The sequence below is a fragment of the Osmerus eperlanus genome, chromosome 7, assembly GCF_963692335.1.
Source record: "Osmerus eperlanus chromosome 7, fOsmEpe2.1, whole genome shotgun sequence".
NCBI classification, from domain to species: domain Eukaryota; kingdom Metazoa; phylum Chordata; class Actinopteri; order Osmeriformes; family Osmeridae; genus Osmerus; species Osmerus eperlanus.
The window spans coordinates 20,167,080-20,183,657 of NC_085024.1; the positions used below are offsets into that span (position 1 = coordinate 20,167,080).

The following is a 16,578-nucleotide window of genomic DNA, read 5'->3' on the forward strand; positions in this document are numbered from 1 at the left end:
ATCTGCTCACTGGTTTGGATGTCTCCACTGCAGTGAGCCACTTCAGCCAGCTTCTCATCGTGGCCATGGCCCTGAAGAGAGGGGGCAACCGGACCCCCAAGAGAGGCTGCATGCAGAGGGCTTGTAGAGCTAAGATGAGCAGTCTCCAGAGAAGCAGTGGGCAGGTGGTTGGGCTCCTTCACAATTGGCAGGTGTGAAACTGATTCCTCGTAGCTCTTCTGGCTCTGAGCCTCAACCTTTTTGACCTGTGAGTCATTGACGGAGACTGGCTCCTCAAAGAGAAAGTCAGTGTGAAGGACTGGACCCTCAAAGCAGCCTTTGAGTTGGGCCTCTAAATCCCTGCAGGGGTCCGTGTTTGTGCGTCTGAGCCTGCCTGTGGTTGTCCCTGAACCTGATTCCTGGTATGGTTCTGAGAAGACTAGAGATCCAAACATCTCTGAACTCCCCATGGCAGGCCTGGGGCAGTCTGGCTGCCCATCCAGGAACAGTGACTCGGATAACGGCAGCGATGGGCCGATCAGGTTTTTCTCAGGGGGTTGGTCCCCCTTACATTTCTCCATGTCCGCTGAATTGTGAAGGTTGTAATATGCCACGGCTTACACAGGACAATTTATTCGGCAATTATTCGGACAATAACATGGTTTCGGAATAAACGGTAGTTATGGTAACAGAAATACGTGACGAAATGATGTTTTCATCAAGCTACTCAAAACAAAGGCCTACAGGCTACATTTGTAATCTACGTAAAACAAAGACATGTATTTAAAGACGTAGGTACTGTAGCCTACTACGATACTGTAGTAGCCTAGTCTATCGTGTCAAAAAAGTGACTTTTCCAAAAATGTAGTTCAGTTGGCGGATACTGTATAGAAAATTAGAGCTACAGTAGGCTATAAGGTATAGCACTAGCTATAAACTGGAAAACAGATGGTTATAGTAGCCTAGCTATAATCTACTGTATGGCACATAGCAGGTGGGTGATTAAAGAGGATAATTATAGCTAAAAATAATAATTGCAAAATAGATCATTTATTTTTAAATAGGCCTAGAGCTATCCATAAGGTTATGTAGCTAACCTAGCCTATGAGGTTGCGCGAACGGAAGTCGTTTTTTGGCACCGGAATGTTTGTGGTTTATATTCATTACCACGTTTCATTTTTTATGTTTAACGAAACTTTACTTTACCCCTTCACCACTTATCGCTATGGTGCACACTATCAATGTTAGGCTAGCTGTTTGCTCAGTGGCATGATAGACCTAGGCACCATAGCACGGCCGTGAGTGGCTTCCATATCAATAAATCAACTTAAGCAAATGCCTGCCAATTAAGAAATTCATACAATCCCATGTTTTATATTAGTCAAGTTAATGTTAAGACCAGACACTTCCCCTTTCATCCGAATTATTCTGTAGTCAGAACTCACCGTTAGTCTACTTAAAGTAGTAGTTTAGGCTACATGCCTTGTCTAACTCTCTTCATCGAACAAGTACGCTTAACATTTATGCCATACAGGCCTACAAAGTTTGCACCACACACATAGACACACACATCACCTTTTTCGACACAGATTTTATTTTCAGCAGAAATAGAAATTATTTTCTTCAAATTTATTAAATTAAGATTACACACAAAAAGAAAAATCCTTTCTTGCCATGCCAACACAAAATCTCCAACTAAGTACTAAACAAAGGTTTCCCCCATAGATTTTTTTTTGTTATTTTTTTCATACGCAGCCTACATTGCATTACAAAGCTTTACTCAGGAATTTATATACCCCAAAAAATAGAAGAAAAATAGAAACCAAACACAAAAAATCATGTCCCAAGTTCCCCTCTGTAGGTCTTTAACTCTGGACCGGAGAGCCCCCACAGTGGTCGTCGGTTTCCGTAAGTCCCGCTTGCATGAGGGGACTTTGAGCACGGAGGCCTTATTGATCGTGGTCTATGAGTGAAGTCCAGGCATTAGTTCCAGCAGGGTGAGTAGACAGCCGCCCTTGAGCCATCGTAGTGGGTCTACAGGACAAGGCTGAGTGGACCTGGGATGTGCTCTTTTGATTTTGATCTCCCTCAAAATCGCCTCTATTGAACGACACACTGTCCTGTGCTTTGCTTACTTTGGAGGAGGACTCCCGGCCGAGGCCTAGCAGGAAGGGGTTGTGTTATCCCTGTTGCTGGTAAAACAGCTTGTCCCTGATGAATCTGAAATGGTTGGCTAAGGCCCAGAGGTAATCACTGCTATCATCTTGTGGCACCTGCCATGTCCACTGACCACAGCGATCAGAGGTGGAGTTTATCATGCCACCACAGTGATGGGACCACCAGTGTTTGAGATCAGTGTATGTGTGTGTGTGTGTGTGGACCGGCCAAGGCTACACACAGGGCATCCATAGGGTTCACTATCTCACCATCTGGTTTCCATTCTCCTTGGACCCACGGAGGTCAAAACCTAAGAACAAGTTCTTGGTCTCTGCCGTCTCCTTCTCCCTACTAGCATCCACAAGCTCTTGGTCTCTGCCGTCTCCTTCTCCCTACTAGCATCCACAAGCTCTTGGTCTCTGCCGTCTCCTTCTCCCTACTAGCATCCACAAGCTCTTGGTCTCTGCCGTCTCCTTCTCCCTACTAGCATCCACAAGCTCTTGGTCTCTGCCGTCTCCGTTTCCCTACTAGCATCCACAAGCTCTTGGTCTCTGCCTTCTCCTTCTCCCTACTAGCATCCACAAGCTCTAACCTTGTAAATCATGCATCGCAATGAAAACTAAGTTCTTACAGATCAATATCACTTTTCAAGGCAGCTCACATACATAAAACAAAAAAAAGCAAGACACAGGGCCCCGTTGTCATTCACACAGTCCGCCAGACTGTTTCAACGGTCTCCAGGCTTCAGTGACTTATAGGCAGGTATTCGTTTTGAGTGCGTGTAACGGCAGTCTCTTTTTCCTCAACAGTGTGCCCTGTGAACACCGACATCAACTGTCCTAGTCAAGTTGGTCTTCTCTTTTTCTGTCTAATTTGACGTCTTCTAGAGGGTTTCCCCAGATAGAGTAGGCGCAGGAGAGGGCGTAACCTCTGAGACTCAGGAAGGGGGAGAAATCATTCCATTTCAGTTTCTTCCCCTCCCGGTCTTCGTGATCATGACCTGTGGAGCAAGCATTGTTAGAATGTCTGTTGATGAACAAATATCCAGATACAGCTCTCTGCGTTTCCTGTTGTGTTTATAAAAGTGTGCAAGGTCTGCCACCTAGTGGCTGTTAGCTGCAATTCCACAATGTTGAATCAGGTGCGTAGGAGAATGGCAAATCTCTCAAATAACAGTTGCCCATAATCAAAAGCATAATCTAAAAAAAAAAAAAACCTAGGGGTTCCCTACATCATCAACCTCCGTGACATAACCGACAGACCCTGTGGTCCTGCCAGCGTAAAGACGCGAGTCGGCCCCCTCAGGAATGCCTCACCTCTCCCCTCCCCACCAGGAGGCGCCGTTCTGCCCCTGGAGCAGCACCTTGCGGCCCTCCTCGTAGTCATCCTGGTCCACGCTTATCAGCAGGCGCACGCCCTCCTGCCCGGCCGCCATCCTCATGGAGTCGGTGATGAAGACTCCCTTGAGAGCCTCCAGGAGAGCCCCGCTCAGGTAGTCTCTCCAGAAGGCCTCCAGGTTCTCCAGGTCGGTGAACTTGATGTCGCAGACGATGGAGCCCAGGTCGCGGGTGCGCAGCAGGGAGCTGGCCCGGCTGAAGAGCTCAAACTGCCTCTCCAGCGGCTGCTGCTTGTTGGAGGAGACGCCACTACGCAGGGCCGCCTCGTGCTCCAGGTACTCGGCCCGCACCCGCAGTCGTACTTCTGGGGGGGGGGGGTGGAGGGGTGGACGGAGGGGGAGGGTTGGAGGGGGAAGACGGGAGGAATGAGAAGGGGGTGAAGGGGTAGGATAAGAAAGAGGTGAGTAAAATAGTGGTGAAAGAATGAAGGGTCAAGGGGGGGAAGTGAATCGTAGGAAAAGAGAGGGAGATGAGAAAGGAGGAGAGGGTGAGAGAGAGGGAGGATGAGCAAGTGGGTAGTATAGGTGGATTTAAACGGGTTAAAGGAAAGGACGGGTAGAAGAGGCAGAAAGGGGCACATAGTTCAGGGAGACAGTGGACATCAAGAGGAAAGTGGGGGGGCATTGATTCAGAGAGGGGACAAAAAAGACGAACAATAATAAAGTTAAGTTGATGATTCGAGGTTTGCAGTTTTGAATTATCTACTTAACCCTTCTATTGTCCTGTGGTTATAGCCCAAATCCTATTCAAACCTAAGAAAATTAAATAAAACATGAATCTAAATACATGGTCTAATGTAGCTTTCTAAAATGACAAAAAATTAAAAAATAAAGTCGTTTTTTTGGGGGCTGCCACAAAAATAAGTAACGCCTTTTATCTTAGGGTCGATATATATTATAGATGTTGAAAAGAACAGTAACTCAAAACATATCTAAATGGCAGCCTTTGGGCAGCCAATGTCGTTTATAACTATTTGGTTTTGCTATTTGGTATTCTACACTTACAGCTGTAACGTTGCATATGAACGTGAAATTTAGCACAGACGTTTAGTTGAGCTATGAGATAAACTGAACTCAAGAGTTATAGTGACCCAAAGGTAATAGGCGTTAGTATATCTTAAGACAATAGGAGGGTTAAATTACACCAAGCAGACTAGACTGAAAGGAGTGGTTCATAAACTGTGGCAAAACTAAAAAACAAAAAATCTATGTTGAAAAAGTACTGGTACAGGCAACTACAGCAGCACTAACTGTATTTAATAACCAAAAAGGTTTCCATTTGGGGCTTCGTTTGAATTGCCAGACTAAAGCTGAGACCTGTTTACAGGAAGCAGCTAAACAAAGACGAGAAAGGACTGAAGGATGTAAAAGTCTTTGGGATACAGCTGAGATGTGGGGAATGACACCCACCAGTACTGTGCTTACAGGAAGGTTACTGTTGGGCAGGTTACAGTCATCAGCACCAGTGTTTGAATGTGTTGGGCTCTGGTTGAACAGCTGTGGTTTGAAAATAATTTTTACTCGGGAATTCCAACACAAAACCACTCCACCATTGTGCAATAGACATAACCTGGTCATTAGTCTCTCTTGCGAAAAACAGGGACTGGTTTTAGTGCCTAGCAACTGAACAGGCTAAACTCATATTGAACATGAGCACATATGACTTCAGCCAGTCAAGAGGGTAGTTTTTGAAAGCCTTCGTGGGATGGAACTGAATGGCAAAGAAAAAAGCGATGCGAGCCCGAATGCAGGCCAGGGAAACGAGACTGGTTCCAGGGCTAGAACCTACATAGAACATTCTAGTAAGTTCTGCATGGGGGGAGTGTGAAGTTCATTGGGAGAAGTCCTAGTTCCACACCGACAAGGGTATGGTGGTCATGCAACAGCACAGTGAGAAGGTTCAGAAGATACATACTGTACAGAGCTTGTGTACCGCTGCTATCCTCCACAGCGCCACAGCTTCCAGCTGAACCAGTGGCATGACGGCGGCTGAAAGCAAAAACCTTGCCCCTGCCCCTGCCACCCTCCTCACCTACAGATAGACAGTTTGGCTACCCGCCCCTACCCTTACCCCATCCCCACAAACAAAGACACCCTTCCCCTGCGTCTGCTCACCTGTAGACAGACATAGTTTGACTAACCCCATGCATTTGACTTTTATCAGAACGGAGCTCAAGGTGACAGTTCTGTAGACATGCATGGCCAACCTGACCAAACAACAATGTCCCCCTTCAGTGAAAAACAAAAAAACAAAAAAAAAGTTTGAAAATAAAATTGACTGGACAAGAACAAATTAGTGAAAAGAAAAATTTGATTCTGAAAGTACCCATGTAATGATTTGACACAAATGAACAGCAGGGTAACTGCATCTATTTGAGACAGAGACCCAGCTGTGCGTGCATACAGAGTACATGAACCCTCGTCTAAGCACCAAGAACCAGGGTTTTATCCCTTCGTCCCCTAATTTTTCAGTTGAGCGAAGGATAGAACTGAACCGTTTAAATCCGGTGTTTGAATTCAAGAATTTATGATGCGCTTTCTTTGAGAACATTTGAGACTGGGTAAAAACCAAAAACTGGTTCTTGCTTTCTGGGCATCAAACAGCTACTGTATAATGAAGAGAAACAGAGAGATTGTAACTGGGTCACTGGTCCTGAAAGAGGATTATTAAAAGTTGTCTAAAGGGTTCTGATGTAACAGTCAACATGTCTGAGAAAACAATATTGAGGAAGTTAAGTATTTGGATTTCTACGTATACATGAACGATTGCTATTAATGATGGTAAGAGTTGACTCGGTAAGTTTGCAAACAAATGAACTGAATACAGAAGGTGTTTGGAAGGGCGTTTTTCTCTTTTTTTCAGCAAGGCAAAATTATAGTACAGGCACATGAAACATTTGTTGTTTACATTTCACCACTGGTACACAAGTAGTTCAATACAGTCTAAGATTTGAAAAACAAGAGAGGGGTTTTCATCAATAAAAAAATTCTTCAACACAACCACGTTTCTTAGCAACGTCTTTGTGGCTATTCTCTTGGTTAAACAGTGGTGTATACAACTATGGGTCATCTCTGAAATGCAGACAACCTTAGACTGTATGAGACTGTGGGGGGTGGGAAAGGTGGTGGTTCTACTCCCAGGAAGATACAGTATCAGCCAAGGTATCACATAGCAGGGTGTGCTGACTAGGCATTCCTCTGCTCTGGGAGAAAACCACTCTGGCAGCGGAAGTCAAAGAGCCTCGGCCCTCTTACATGTAATGGCTACTTGACAACAGTGGGATAACATTTTCAACATGGGTACACACGGAGCAGAGGAGAGTAAAACAGGGAACAATTTGCACTTTTGTACTTCTAGAGACATTTCGTGTCATTGACTGTGTATATGGCCTGCGATAATCGCCCCTCCTAGGTACTTCCCGACCTGCCCTCCCACCCCCACACCGTACTGTACTTTTAAATGGCCTCCGCGCTGCCTCGTTTCTCGGTAGAGAAAGGATAGGGTTGGCGATGGCTAGACAGAGTAGAGGGCCATTTAAAGCCACAGGAACACAGTGATGGTCATTCTGTTAGGGTTACAGAGCACTTCACGCTTCATTACAGACAGATAGATCCACTTAGACAGGACACATTAGGAGGCACAGCTTTCATTTTCTCCCTCTAAGCAAGAAGGCCCGACTTAGGCTTTCTCCATTTCACCTCCACACCCTCACCCGCCCCCCCCAAAAAAGTTTAAGTACCCATTTACGAGGAGTCACTTGGTGCGGAGAGCTTCAACTCTTTATCGATCCGTGTTTCTGCTGTACGACTGACCAAGAGGGTGGAGAGGAGGGGAGGGGGGAGAGAGAGACAGGTAGACCTCCCTCTATCCCCCCTACAGCAAAACACTCTTGTGTGTGTGTGGGGGGGGGGGGGGGAGGTCTGTAGTTTTGAGTGTTTAGCATTGGCCTCTCTCCCCCTCATTGTGTGTGAGGACAGTGTGTTCCTGACACGCGAGTCGGTCTGTTTTGAACTGCGGACATAAAGAGAGGAGAGAAAGAGAGAGACAAGCACAGTTTGGTTGGATATCTGTCCACGGAGATCTGTTTTTGTTGTTGTTGTTAAGCAGGCAAGACAAAACAATTCAGAGGCACTCGATTGGTTAAAGTGAGCTGAGCTTGGGTTATTGTAGAAAGACTTTACGCTATCAGCTCGCTGTGCCACTTCTATAACACTCATCTGTGTAAAACTGATGCTACCGTTTCACACTGTTACAGAACGGACATCACAGAACCTTAGGGGTAACTGGAACATCGGTAGCCTGCAATAGGCAGCAAAAGACATTAAACTGAAAATGAGTGATGAGAGTAAAAAATATAAAATAAAATAAAGGATTTTTTTGCAAGGTCTGAATGCTGAGACTGCTCCATCCATCTCTGCCCCCCCCCTCCTCCTTCCACACACCACCAGGGCTCACATTGGGAACAGAGATGGGATACAGCAGGGGCTATCACGGCCTTTGGCTCAACACTGTTGTGTCATTTTCCTCAGAACTGCTCGAGTAAAGGTTTTCAGAGAAGCGATATTTGACGGTTGGCGGCCATTTTGTGCTCTTTCATAGCAAATGAGGCTCAGATCTTACTTATGAACTGGCAGCCGCACAATTGAACGCTTAGAATTTGAGAATCCAGAGTGGATTTGAGTCCGATTGATTCGTTCCGATCAACCAGAATCGGTATCTAATCAGGATTCTGACACTGATGCTGACACTAATGCCACAAGAACCATTTAACTCAATACTTAACTGGTAGATTTGGATGGCTGCTTTAAAGCTTTAGTTCACCCCAAAGTGATAAATAAACAAAAAGACCACCGCTTCAGACTTTGAGGCAGACTAACCATGTAATATCAAGTTCTCAGAAACATAACATTTTATTTTGGTATTTTTTTTTGGGGGGGGGGGGGCAATGAGGCCTTTAAAACGGGTCAGGTTCGAGTTTTGGAAAAACTGCATTTCCGGTTAATTCTAAACATACTTCTGAGGAGAAAGTGCTCAGTTCTGTGAGACTCTGAGGCCAACAACCCACTTTGGAGTGAGAGAAAGAACCGAATGGAGAGAGTATACTTATTTAAAAGGGGAACATAAACTGAGGAACATTCCAGAACAGTTTGCAGAGAGAATAGTGGTTGTCTGAAGGGAGTCAAGGTGGAGGATAGCTATCATGATACACAGGCATTGAACACAGAGCATAGTCGTTGGCCGCCCCCCCGGTTGAAAGGGGGGGGGCCTCTTTACCTTAGGCATGGGACCAGACTTGTGAGACAGCGAGCGATTGAGCTGACCACACACTGCTGATCGTACGGAAACAGAGGAGCAACAGACTCTCTTTTTCTTATTTTGTGCTCGTTTTTTTGTTTTGCTCCCAGCATCTCTTTCTTTCTCCGCTCTCTTGTTTCCTAGGTTACTCGAGTCACAATCCTGAGTCAACCTGGTGGGGGATCAAATGTGGAGTCAAGACAGCAGCAACATGAGTCACAGTCACAACACTGCAGATTGATGCAACAGCTAGGAGGACAGCCTTGGCGGGGTCTGGTGTTACGTCTTGGATCAGAGGGCCTCAGTGTCGGCAAGTTAACTGGCTTTGATCAACAAGCAATTAATGGCATGAATTATCCAGAAACTAGGTACCTTCTTGAAATGTGTTACTGTGAGTCAATCGAATAGTGGTGAGAAGCAGCATGGATCAGCAGTGAGAGACAGCTTGTTTTAGAGGAGTGTACTGGTGTGTACAGCCACACCTCAGACAGAACCTGAACCGGTGGGTATGGCTATATGGACAGGCCCTGTCAAACTGATTTGAGTGTTTTTTTGGAAGGCATTTGTGGAGTTCTTAAATTCATGGTGACATATGGAAACTCAAAGCATCATGGGACTTGGAGCATCAAGACCTGGGTGTAGAAAAGGCTGGGCAGGGCACTTCACAGCAAAGTTAGAAAGAGAGACAACCTACCGAGACAGGTTTTCTAAAGCATAGGAGCTGAAAAAATCAGGTCAGCAAGAAAGAGAGAGAGAGAGAGATCGAGAGAGAGAAGGACAGAGGAGGACAAAAAGAGAGAGAGATGGATAGAATGAAATGATTGGGTGGAGATGGAAAGCGGATGGGTTCTCTCTGATGGACAGCGTGAGCAGCAGTGTTTTGCAGATGGACAGAGAAGCTGGTGAATGCATGGCATGAAATAAATTTGATTTGGGGGCACGTTCAACTATCACCTCCCCTTCTCTTTCCCCACATTACACAAGGCTTTGTCCATGTACGCCTCCGAAATATCAGGAAACATCAAAAAATGAATTCTATGTCCTGCACCAGGCAAATACATTCAACTGGAATTAAGCTATTCATTTCTCAAATAGAAAAGGTTAAGAGAAAGCCAACACAAGCTAGGTCTGGTCTCGGCTTCATCTGAAGGAGAGAAAGTTCTCTTTCATATCGCTCATTTAAGACCACACCATTCCACTGAGTTCTTTGGTTCCCATTGGCCTTCGCACCAGGGCAGAGAGAGGGTCTTTGAGGAGAAAAGCTTCTCTTTGGTAGTGCTGGCTGACTAAAGGGGTTTGCAGGCCAGAAATGTACCAAATGGTTCAGTTATTACGTCTCTAATGCTGTCTGGAAGAGCTGAAGGAACACTGTTCTGGAGAACAGGCCGGGGGAGCAGGGTTGCTTCTCTGTCATTAGTGCAGGAGACTGGGGGAGGGACACAGGCCTCTCAGGGTCATTATTTGAACTCGTTTGCATGTTATACATGTCTAAGTGTGGAGAAGGCTGGCTGTCGCTGGCCTAAGGAACGTGTACCGAACAAAGCATAGCGCCGGGGATGCTGGAAAGATGGTAAGAACATATCAATGTACACAGTTTATGTTCAGCCCCACAATAAAGTTTCCTGACTCAACAGTTCACGAGGAAAGGTCTTAAGCTGTCAGGATGTCTAGCTGGTTATGAAGGGTTAAGAATCCTAACCTGTGTTTCACTTAAGGCCTCACATGTAATATCTCGCAAAGCGTTTCATGCCGTTTCCTTGGCATCACCGTTAAAACACTTGCGTTAAAACTGTGGTCTTAGCACGAATAACTGAACAACCCATGTAATATTCACAAACCAGGCAAAGCAGAACAGTGGACTACTGACTAGTGCATAATTATTACAGTTCCTGGGTCACTGGAGAGGTAGCGATGGGGGGTAGTAAACGGAATGAAAGCGCTAATAGTGTTAGGCAGATACCGTGACAAATGGCCTTAGAAAGCAAGCAGGGTAAATGAGCAAGACGAACCCGAGGGGAGAGGTATGGAGAGCAAGAAAGAGAAGAAGACTGAGGACGTGACCAGAGGAAGAAAAGATAAATCTAAAAGAGTGAGTTCGATAAACAGATATGTACATTTAGAGGGGAGGGAGAGAGAGAGAGAGAGAGAGAGAGAGAGAGAGAGAGAGAGAGAGAGAGAGAGACAGAGAGAGAGAGAGAGAGAGAGAGAGAGAGAGAGAGAGAGAAAGCTGCTCTCACCACAGGTGACTTTCTCGGGTGCTGGTGGGGGAGGGGTCTGAAGCTGAGGGAGAAGGCCCGTTCTCCTCTGGGTGGCCGGGCGGCCGGACCAACCGTGGCCTCTCGTCTTCCTTTTCTTCTGTCTGGAGGTTAGCGCCGGCCTTGCAGGGCACAAACCTGGCGAACACGCAAAGCAACAAGCCGATAAGTACATTTACATTTAGTCATTTAGCAGACGCTCTTATCCAGAGCGACTTACAGTAAGTACAGGGACATTTCCCCTGAGGCAAGTAGGGTGAAGTGCCTTGCCCAAGGACTCAACGTCATTTGGCACAGCCGAGAATCGAACTGGCAACCTTCTGATTACTAGCCCGATTCCCTAACCGCTGACCACCTGAAGTACTGGTACTCAAAAACAAAAACACCTGTACCAACCCGACATCGACTTCTCTTATCAACTACCCCCTTCCCCCAGCCCATCATAGGAAGGCAAGCTTACCTCTCCTCCACTGTAGCGAGGAATGTTCCTGAGGTAATTCTGTCTGCTCACGGGTGTCCGTCAGTCCAGGAGGACACACCTGCGCTTCGTCCACTGACCCGTAGTCCAGGCTCAGACGCTCAGGAGACACTGGAGGGGAGAGACAAGACCAGGTCAGAGACTAACCACCCAGACACGCAACGGAACAGTACGCCTCACAGAACTCACGGCAACACTGTCTAAACAGGAGAGTCATATTGGTGTAGGCTAGCAACGACACAGCCCTAAGGGATAATATCAAACCCAGTTACCTGTCCTCCGTTTCTTGCTCGACACAAACGGTAAGAGGTCGTGTCGGGTAAGGATTCGCAGCAGCTGCAACAGGGGCTCTAGGTTCCTCTCGCTGAGGTAGTCCCGCCTCTCCAGCTCCAGCAGAAGCTCCAGACCGCTCTTGGGCTTGTGGCGGGCGGCGGAGGGGCATAGAGGCGCCCGGGGCCGGAACCTCCTCCAGGAATTCAGCAACTCCGGACTGGGCGGCACACCGTGGTTGTCTGGGTCCCCGTCGCACGGCGCTACAGTCCAGCTCGCTGGCTGGAGGGGGTGCTCTGCCGGGTAGGTTTCATCCAGGAGGAAGGACAGGACTTCTATGTCCGTCTCGGTCAGTTGTGAACCGACCACTTCGAAGAGCTCGTGGATAGATAGCATCCCGTAAAACGCTAGACATTCTGTCTCGTCCCAGATAATAGATCCTCGGAGAGGATACCCTGGGCGACGGATGGGTGCCATGGTTACCTCCCAAGGTTGACAAACAGGGTGTTTTCCTTTTTCAATGCACTAGCACCAGCAGTCTCTGCAAAGAAATAACTGTTTATATCACAGCTATGTTAGTACATACAAATGTGGCCAATTACAATCAATACACAAATATGCCAGATAGGCTCAACATTTTTTACAACATTATGGTGTTTTGTGATTTATTTATTTTTTACTTGACGTTAAAATAGAAACTTGTCAACAACATACATTGTTCAAGTTGTCAGCACGACGTTATTCTGAGGAGTTTGAAACGGTTTGAAAGATGATTGTTCCTGGTGTTTTTGCACGCAGCGATACCTTGGTCCCAGCTGTGTTGATAGTGCAGGAAATTACGCGTGCAGTTTACGTAATGTGTCACGTTCGACAAAAAACAACAACAGTCTCTTGATTAGATTTCCATCGATGACATCTGTCAACGTTATAACAATTTTTAAAATGTCACTGTGGCTGTAAATGCACTGTTCAACTTTTTAAACTTCCAGCGATGGTTTTTTTAATAACTCACGGAGCATATAGGATAATGGATGTTTGACTAGCATCTAGCTGGAATCTGCCGTAGTCAAATACATGGCTTGATCTCACCAGAACGTACGACAGGTCGATGCATTAGCAGATTTGTCGAACAAAATTATATTAGTCTTTGAAAGCGCTATAGAAAGTAGCAAACAATCGTTACAGATTGTCGTATTTCATTCGCTCACCTTCCTTGTTCGACGCAATGTTCGACGATCTGTCAGACGAGAAGCACGCAGAGCTGGCAAGGAAAAACAACATAAAGCAACCAATCGCAGCACAGTGTCTTAAAATCGCAACGCTTTGATTGGTTACTTTTAATAATTATTTCATAGCCTTTACTGCATGCCCCAGGAGAATAAATCTACCTGTAATAATATAGCACTTTGCCGCATGTGACCACTTTCAAAGATCGTTGGCTCCAGTTGATCCCTTGTGCGTCAAAGGTGCAGTATTATGTTGTGTACAAATCAGCTTTGATGGAAATTGTGTTACTGTATGTTTGCCCGGTAGGTGGCGGTAACAAAGTCGAGTTTCACACTGCTACACAATAACAAATCCTTCCACATCACTTCCGCCTCCAACCAAAAACAGCTGCCAGCTAGTGGATAAGTGTAAGTACCGCAAATTTCCGTAAGTATGTTCCTTCAAAATGTGTATGCAGTCTGGCAGTAATATATAGGTTATATCATAGGTTTACGGGTTCCAGGAGTAAGGGATAGGCTGTTCTTCGGCTAGCTACCTCACTAGCACAAACCTTTTAAGTGAGAGCAAGAATGAAAGTATTCTTTATTGTTTCTACAACCGAAGTCTAGTTATGTTTAGGCAATATGTTGATAAAACATGAATATAGCCTACTATACTTACTAGGATACCTGTGTGATTAAACTATTGTTGATTCAGTAGGCTACTGTTCCAGAATTTTCATAAACGCTAGTTTGTGGATGTTTCACTATAGTGATGTGGCAGTGGCCAAGCCCTTACATGACACACATTTTCCACTATATAACATTATAGCTAATGGTATGTTCAGTGTTCACGCTACGGTGTAACACCACACTAACAGTAGCCTAGATAAAACGTGACACTAAATGATTTACTGTCAGGATTAACTAGCAAAAGGCTATCTTATGTATAGCTAAACCGTTCTCTGTAGTCATGGCTAATCTTTTATTGTAGGATGTCTGTCAGCAGCAGACCCTGTTTTACTGGTATTTTCTTCATTTCTCGGAGGCAGGTAGTGAGCGATGACATCTGGAGGCCAAAAGGGGGAGAACTGTCTCGTGGACATGGACAGCAAGGCAGGAGATTTCTTAAGCGACATGGAACCTGAGGCGGCAAAAGCATCGGGAGTCATGGGGAAGTAAGTCTATCTGTTAAATCTCGGCTCCAACATTTTAGTTTCTGTCGGTAGTTTTTCCTTTCTGAGGCATGTTGGCTTTACAGAAGCGGTAGTTACATACTTACGAAGATCTTGTTAAGTTTGTGTTATGCTTTTACTTATATCTGGTAACTTTTTTTCTTTTCTTTGGATTAGTTTTTTAATATAGCTAGGCCTACTGCCGTTTTGCCATTCCCTGGCAGTCTCTCCCAGACTAGTTCTGGAAGTCATACAATTCTCCACTGAAAGCATCTTAGTTTTTACGCTGCTTAGGTGTCGAAGGACCTCCAGGACAAGCATTTTCATTGATTCTAATCTGTGCAGTTTTTAAATGTATTTCTATTGTTTATATGCTTTGTTAATGCATTTATTTATTATTAAGTAATGGTACAAACCTCTTTTTTTTCCAAACCTTTATTTGATTTTTTGACCAATGTTTTTCAATTTCCCCACAACTTTTTATGTAGTTATTGGCTCTCTGCCTTACCTCCCAGGTTCGGCCTTCCCAAAGGCCTCTCCGTCTCCATGGCAAAGGAGTGGTTCGATAAGCGGCGGGTGTCCATCCGTCCGTGGTCGAGCTTCGTGGACCAGCGTAAGTTCTCGAAGCCCCGCAACTTCGGAGAGATGTGCCAAAGGGTTGTGAAGAACGTGGACACCTACAACAGCAACTACACCTTCATCTTCCTGGGTCTCATCCTGTACTGCATGTAAGGGGCCTCGCCAACGACGACCATCGCTGTGGTAACCTGCAAAGAGCAGAACAGCTGGCGAGTCGTCACGATAATCAGAATAGCTCAGTGTGAGAAGGTGTTCCGTACCAGGTTAATAAACAGGCCCGTGTGATGTGATTTATATACGTCTTGTTCTTCATCCCTGCCTCAGAATCAGCTCCCCTATGCTGCTGATTGCCTTGGCTGTGTTCGCCGGTGCCTTCTACATCATCCACCTAAAGTCCCTGGAGTCCAAGCTGGTTGTCTTAGGTGAGAACAGCTATCCTTCACCTTTTTGACGTCATCTCCCGACTCGTATCCTTCCTCTGTTCTCCTCTGAGGTGAAAACAGGTGTTGAGTGTGTGCAATATGATGGATGACATTCCAAGAATTAGCTCTCTTGCGTAACAGATCATGGACACAACATAAGAAAGTAAAAAAATTACATGTATGTCTGTTCACGTTCAGGTAAAGAGCTGACCGTACCCCATCAGATGGGTGTGGCAGGAGCGATGTCACTTCCTGTGTTCTGGTTGGCTGGTGCTGGAGCAGCAGTGTTCTGGGTTCTGGGTATGTTGGATCTCAGCTTCCTGTTTACAGTGTTTTCCAGTTTGCACTGTCAGATTGACGTATTTAAAAAACATGGTACTTACAGTCTAACCATCCACCCTAACCAGTCTGTTTTGTTTTTCTCCTATCTGATTGGCCGGTGCTTCCATTATTCAGGCGCAACGTTGTTTGTGATTGGCTCACACGCTGCGTTCAGGGAGCTGGAGGGAACAGACATGGAGGAGCTTCTCATGGAGTCTGTGTGAACGTGGGACAGGTTCTTCCTCCTAACCTCATAATATGATATATATTACACGTGGTCTCATGTTGTCTGTCATGTGATATCCCTGGAATGCACCCCGCCTTGAATCATCGTTACTGACAAAATGGCTTTTTTGTAGCCTTCCGACCCATTGTAAATACCAATCTCTAAGTCGGCTCTTTTTATTATTTTTTTATCAATGTGTTCTCATTCACAAAGAAAAAAAAGTGCAATTTAAAAAGCTTTACATTTTTCGCGAATGAATTAACTTTTACAATGTTTCTGCATGACCATAAAGGAATGGCATGGTCTGTTTTGGGAAAAGGGTTGTATTGGGTATTACAGCTAGTCAATACTAATCAAGCATAAATATGAGTTTAGGAATCTGAAGTCTGATAAAGTATAATTAATCCTCAGCACCAAGATGATCCCAGGTACTTGTCAGAGTTGTGGATTTGTTAGATCCACAACTAGTAGCGGAATTATGTGTCATATTTAAAAGGAATCTTGTTTTTTGCCTATTGTTTTGTATTTTGATGACTTTGTGCAATAAACTCTTGGTGAAGTCTATTTGTGTTTACGTGGGTGTGTCATGCTTAGTTTGTATTCATCTGATCATCTAGCTTCAAGATCGTAATTCCCATTTGCTGTTATTACCCACCTTTCCTATTAGAGAACACCTCTCTCTTTACCTAATTGGAAACAGTACTTTAATCCCAGATTTTGTAACCCTTCTACCCCCCTGTACACCCCCCCCCCCCCACCACCGTGACCCCTGCTCTGTGACAGCATAGCAAGAGGATCCCAAGCTCAGGTTACCATGGA

At 45.4% G+C, this 16,578-nt stretch overlaps 2 protein-coding genes across 12 annotated transcripts; one reads left to right on the top strand and one right to left on the bottom strand.

Annotated features, from left to right (window-relative positions):
- Positions 1 to 1,605: 1,605 nt before the first annotated feature.
- Positions 1,606 to 13,349, bottom strand: dedd1 (death effector domain-containing 1). 5 transcript variants are annotated; one of them, XM_062465693.1, is made up of 8 exons: positions 13,220 to 13,346; positions 13,040 to 13,092; positions 12,546 to 12,747; positions 11,834 to 12,386; positions 11,544 to 11,672; positions 11,066 to 11,221; positions 3,453 to 3,837; positions 1,606 to 3,136 (listed from the first exon to the last, which is right to left on the bottom strand). In XM_062465693.1, exons 4-8 carry the CDS (start codon positions 12,306 to 12,308, stop codon positions 3,130 to 3,132), a joined length of 1,152 nt encoding a protein of 383 aa, XP_062321677.1. In that variant the 5' UTR covers positions 12,309 to 12,386; positions 12,546 to 12,747; positions 13,040 to 13,092; positions 13,220 to 13,346; the 3' UTR covers positions 1,606 to 3,129. The 5 variants fall into 5 exon arrangements, with proteins under 5 accessions (XP_062321677.1, XP_062321679.1, XP_062321678.1 ...); XM_062465695.1 differs by lacking the exon at positions 12,546 to 12,747 and having other exon boundaries at positions 11,834 to 12,372; positions 13,220 to 13,349; XM_062465694.1 differs by lacking the exons at positions 13,040 to 13,092; positions 13,220 to 13,346 and having other exon boundaries at positions 11,834 to 12,372; positions 12,546 to 13,033.
- rabac1 (Rab acceptor 1 (prenylated)) lies at positions 13,332 to 16,323 on the top strand. 7 transcript variants are annotated; one of them, XM_062465704.1, is made up of 6 exons: positions 13,332 to 13,465; positions 14,089 to 14,214; positions 14,727 to 14,939; positions 15,115 to 15,212; positions 15,411 to 15,512; positions 15,669 to 16,323. In XM_062465704.1, exons 2-6 carry the CDS (start codon positions 14,099 to 14,101, stop codon positions 15,755 to 15,757), a joined length of 618 nt encoding a protein of 205 aa, XP_062321688.1. In that variant the 5' UTR covers positions 13,332 to 13,465; positions 14,089 to 14,098; the 3' UTR covers positions 15,758 to 16,323. The 7 variants fall into 7 exon arrangements, with proteins under 7 accessions (XP_062321688.1, XP_062321687.1, XP_062321682.1 ...); XM_062465703.1 differs by having other exon boundaries at positions 13,348 to 13,484; XM_062465698.1 differs by having other exon boundaries at positions 13,351 to 13,484; positions 14,700 to 14,939.
- The last annotated feature ends 255 nt before the right edge of the window (positions 16,324 to 16,578 follow it).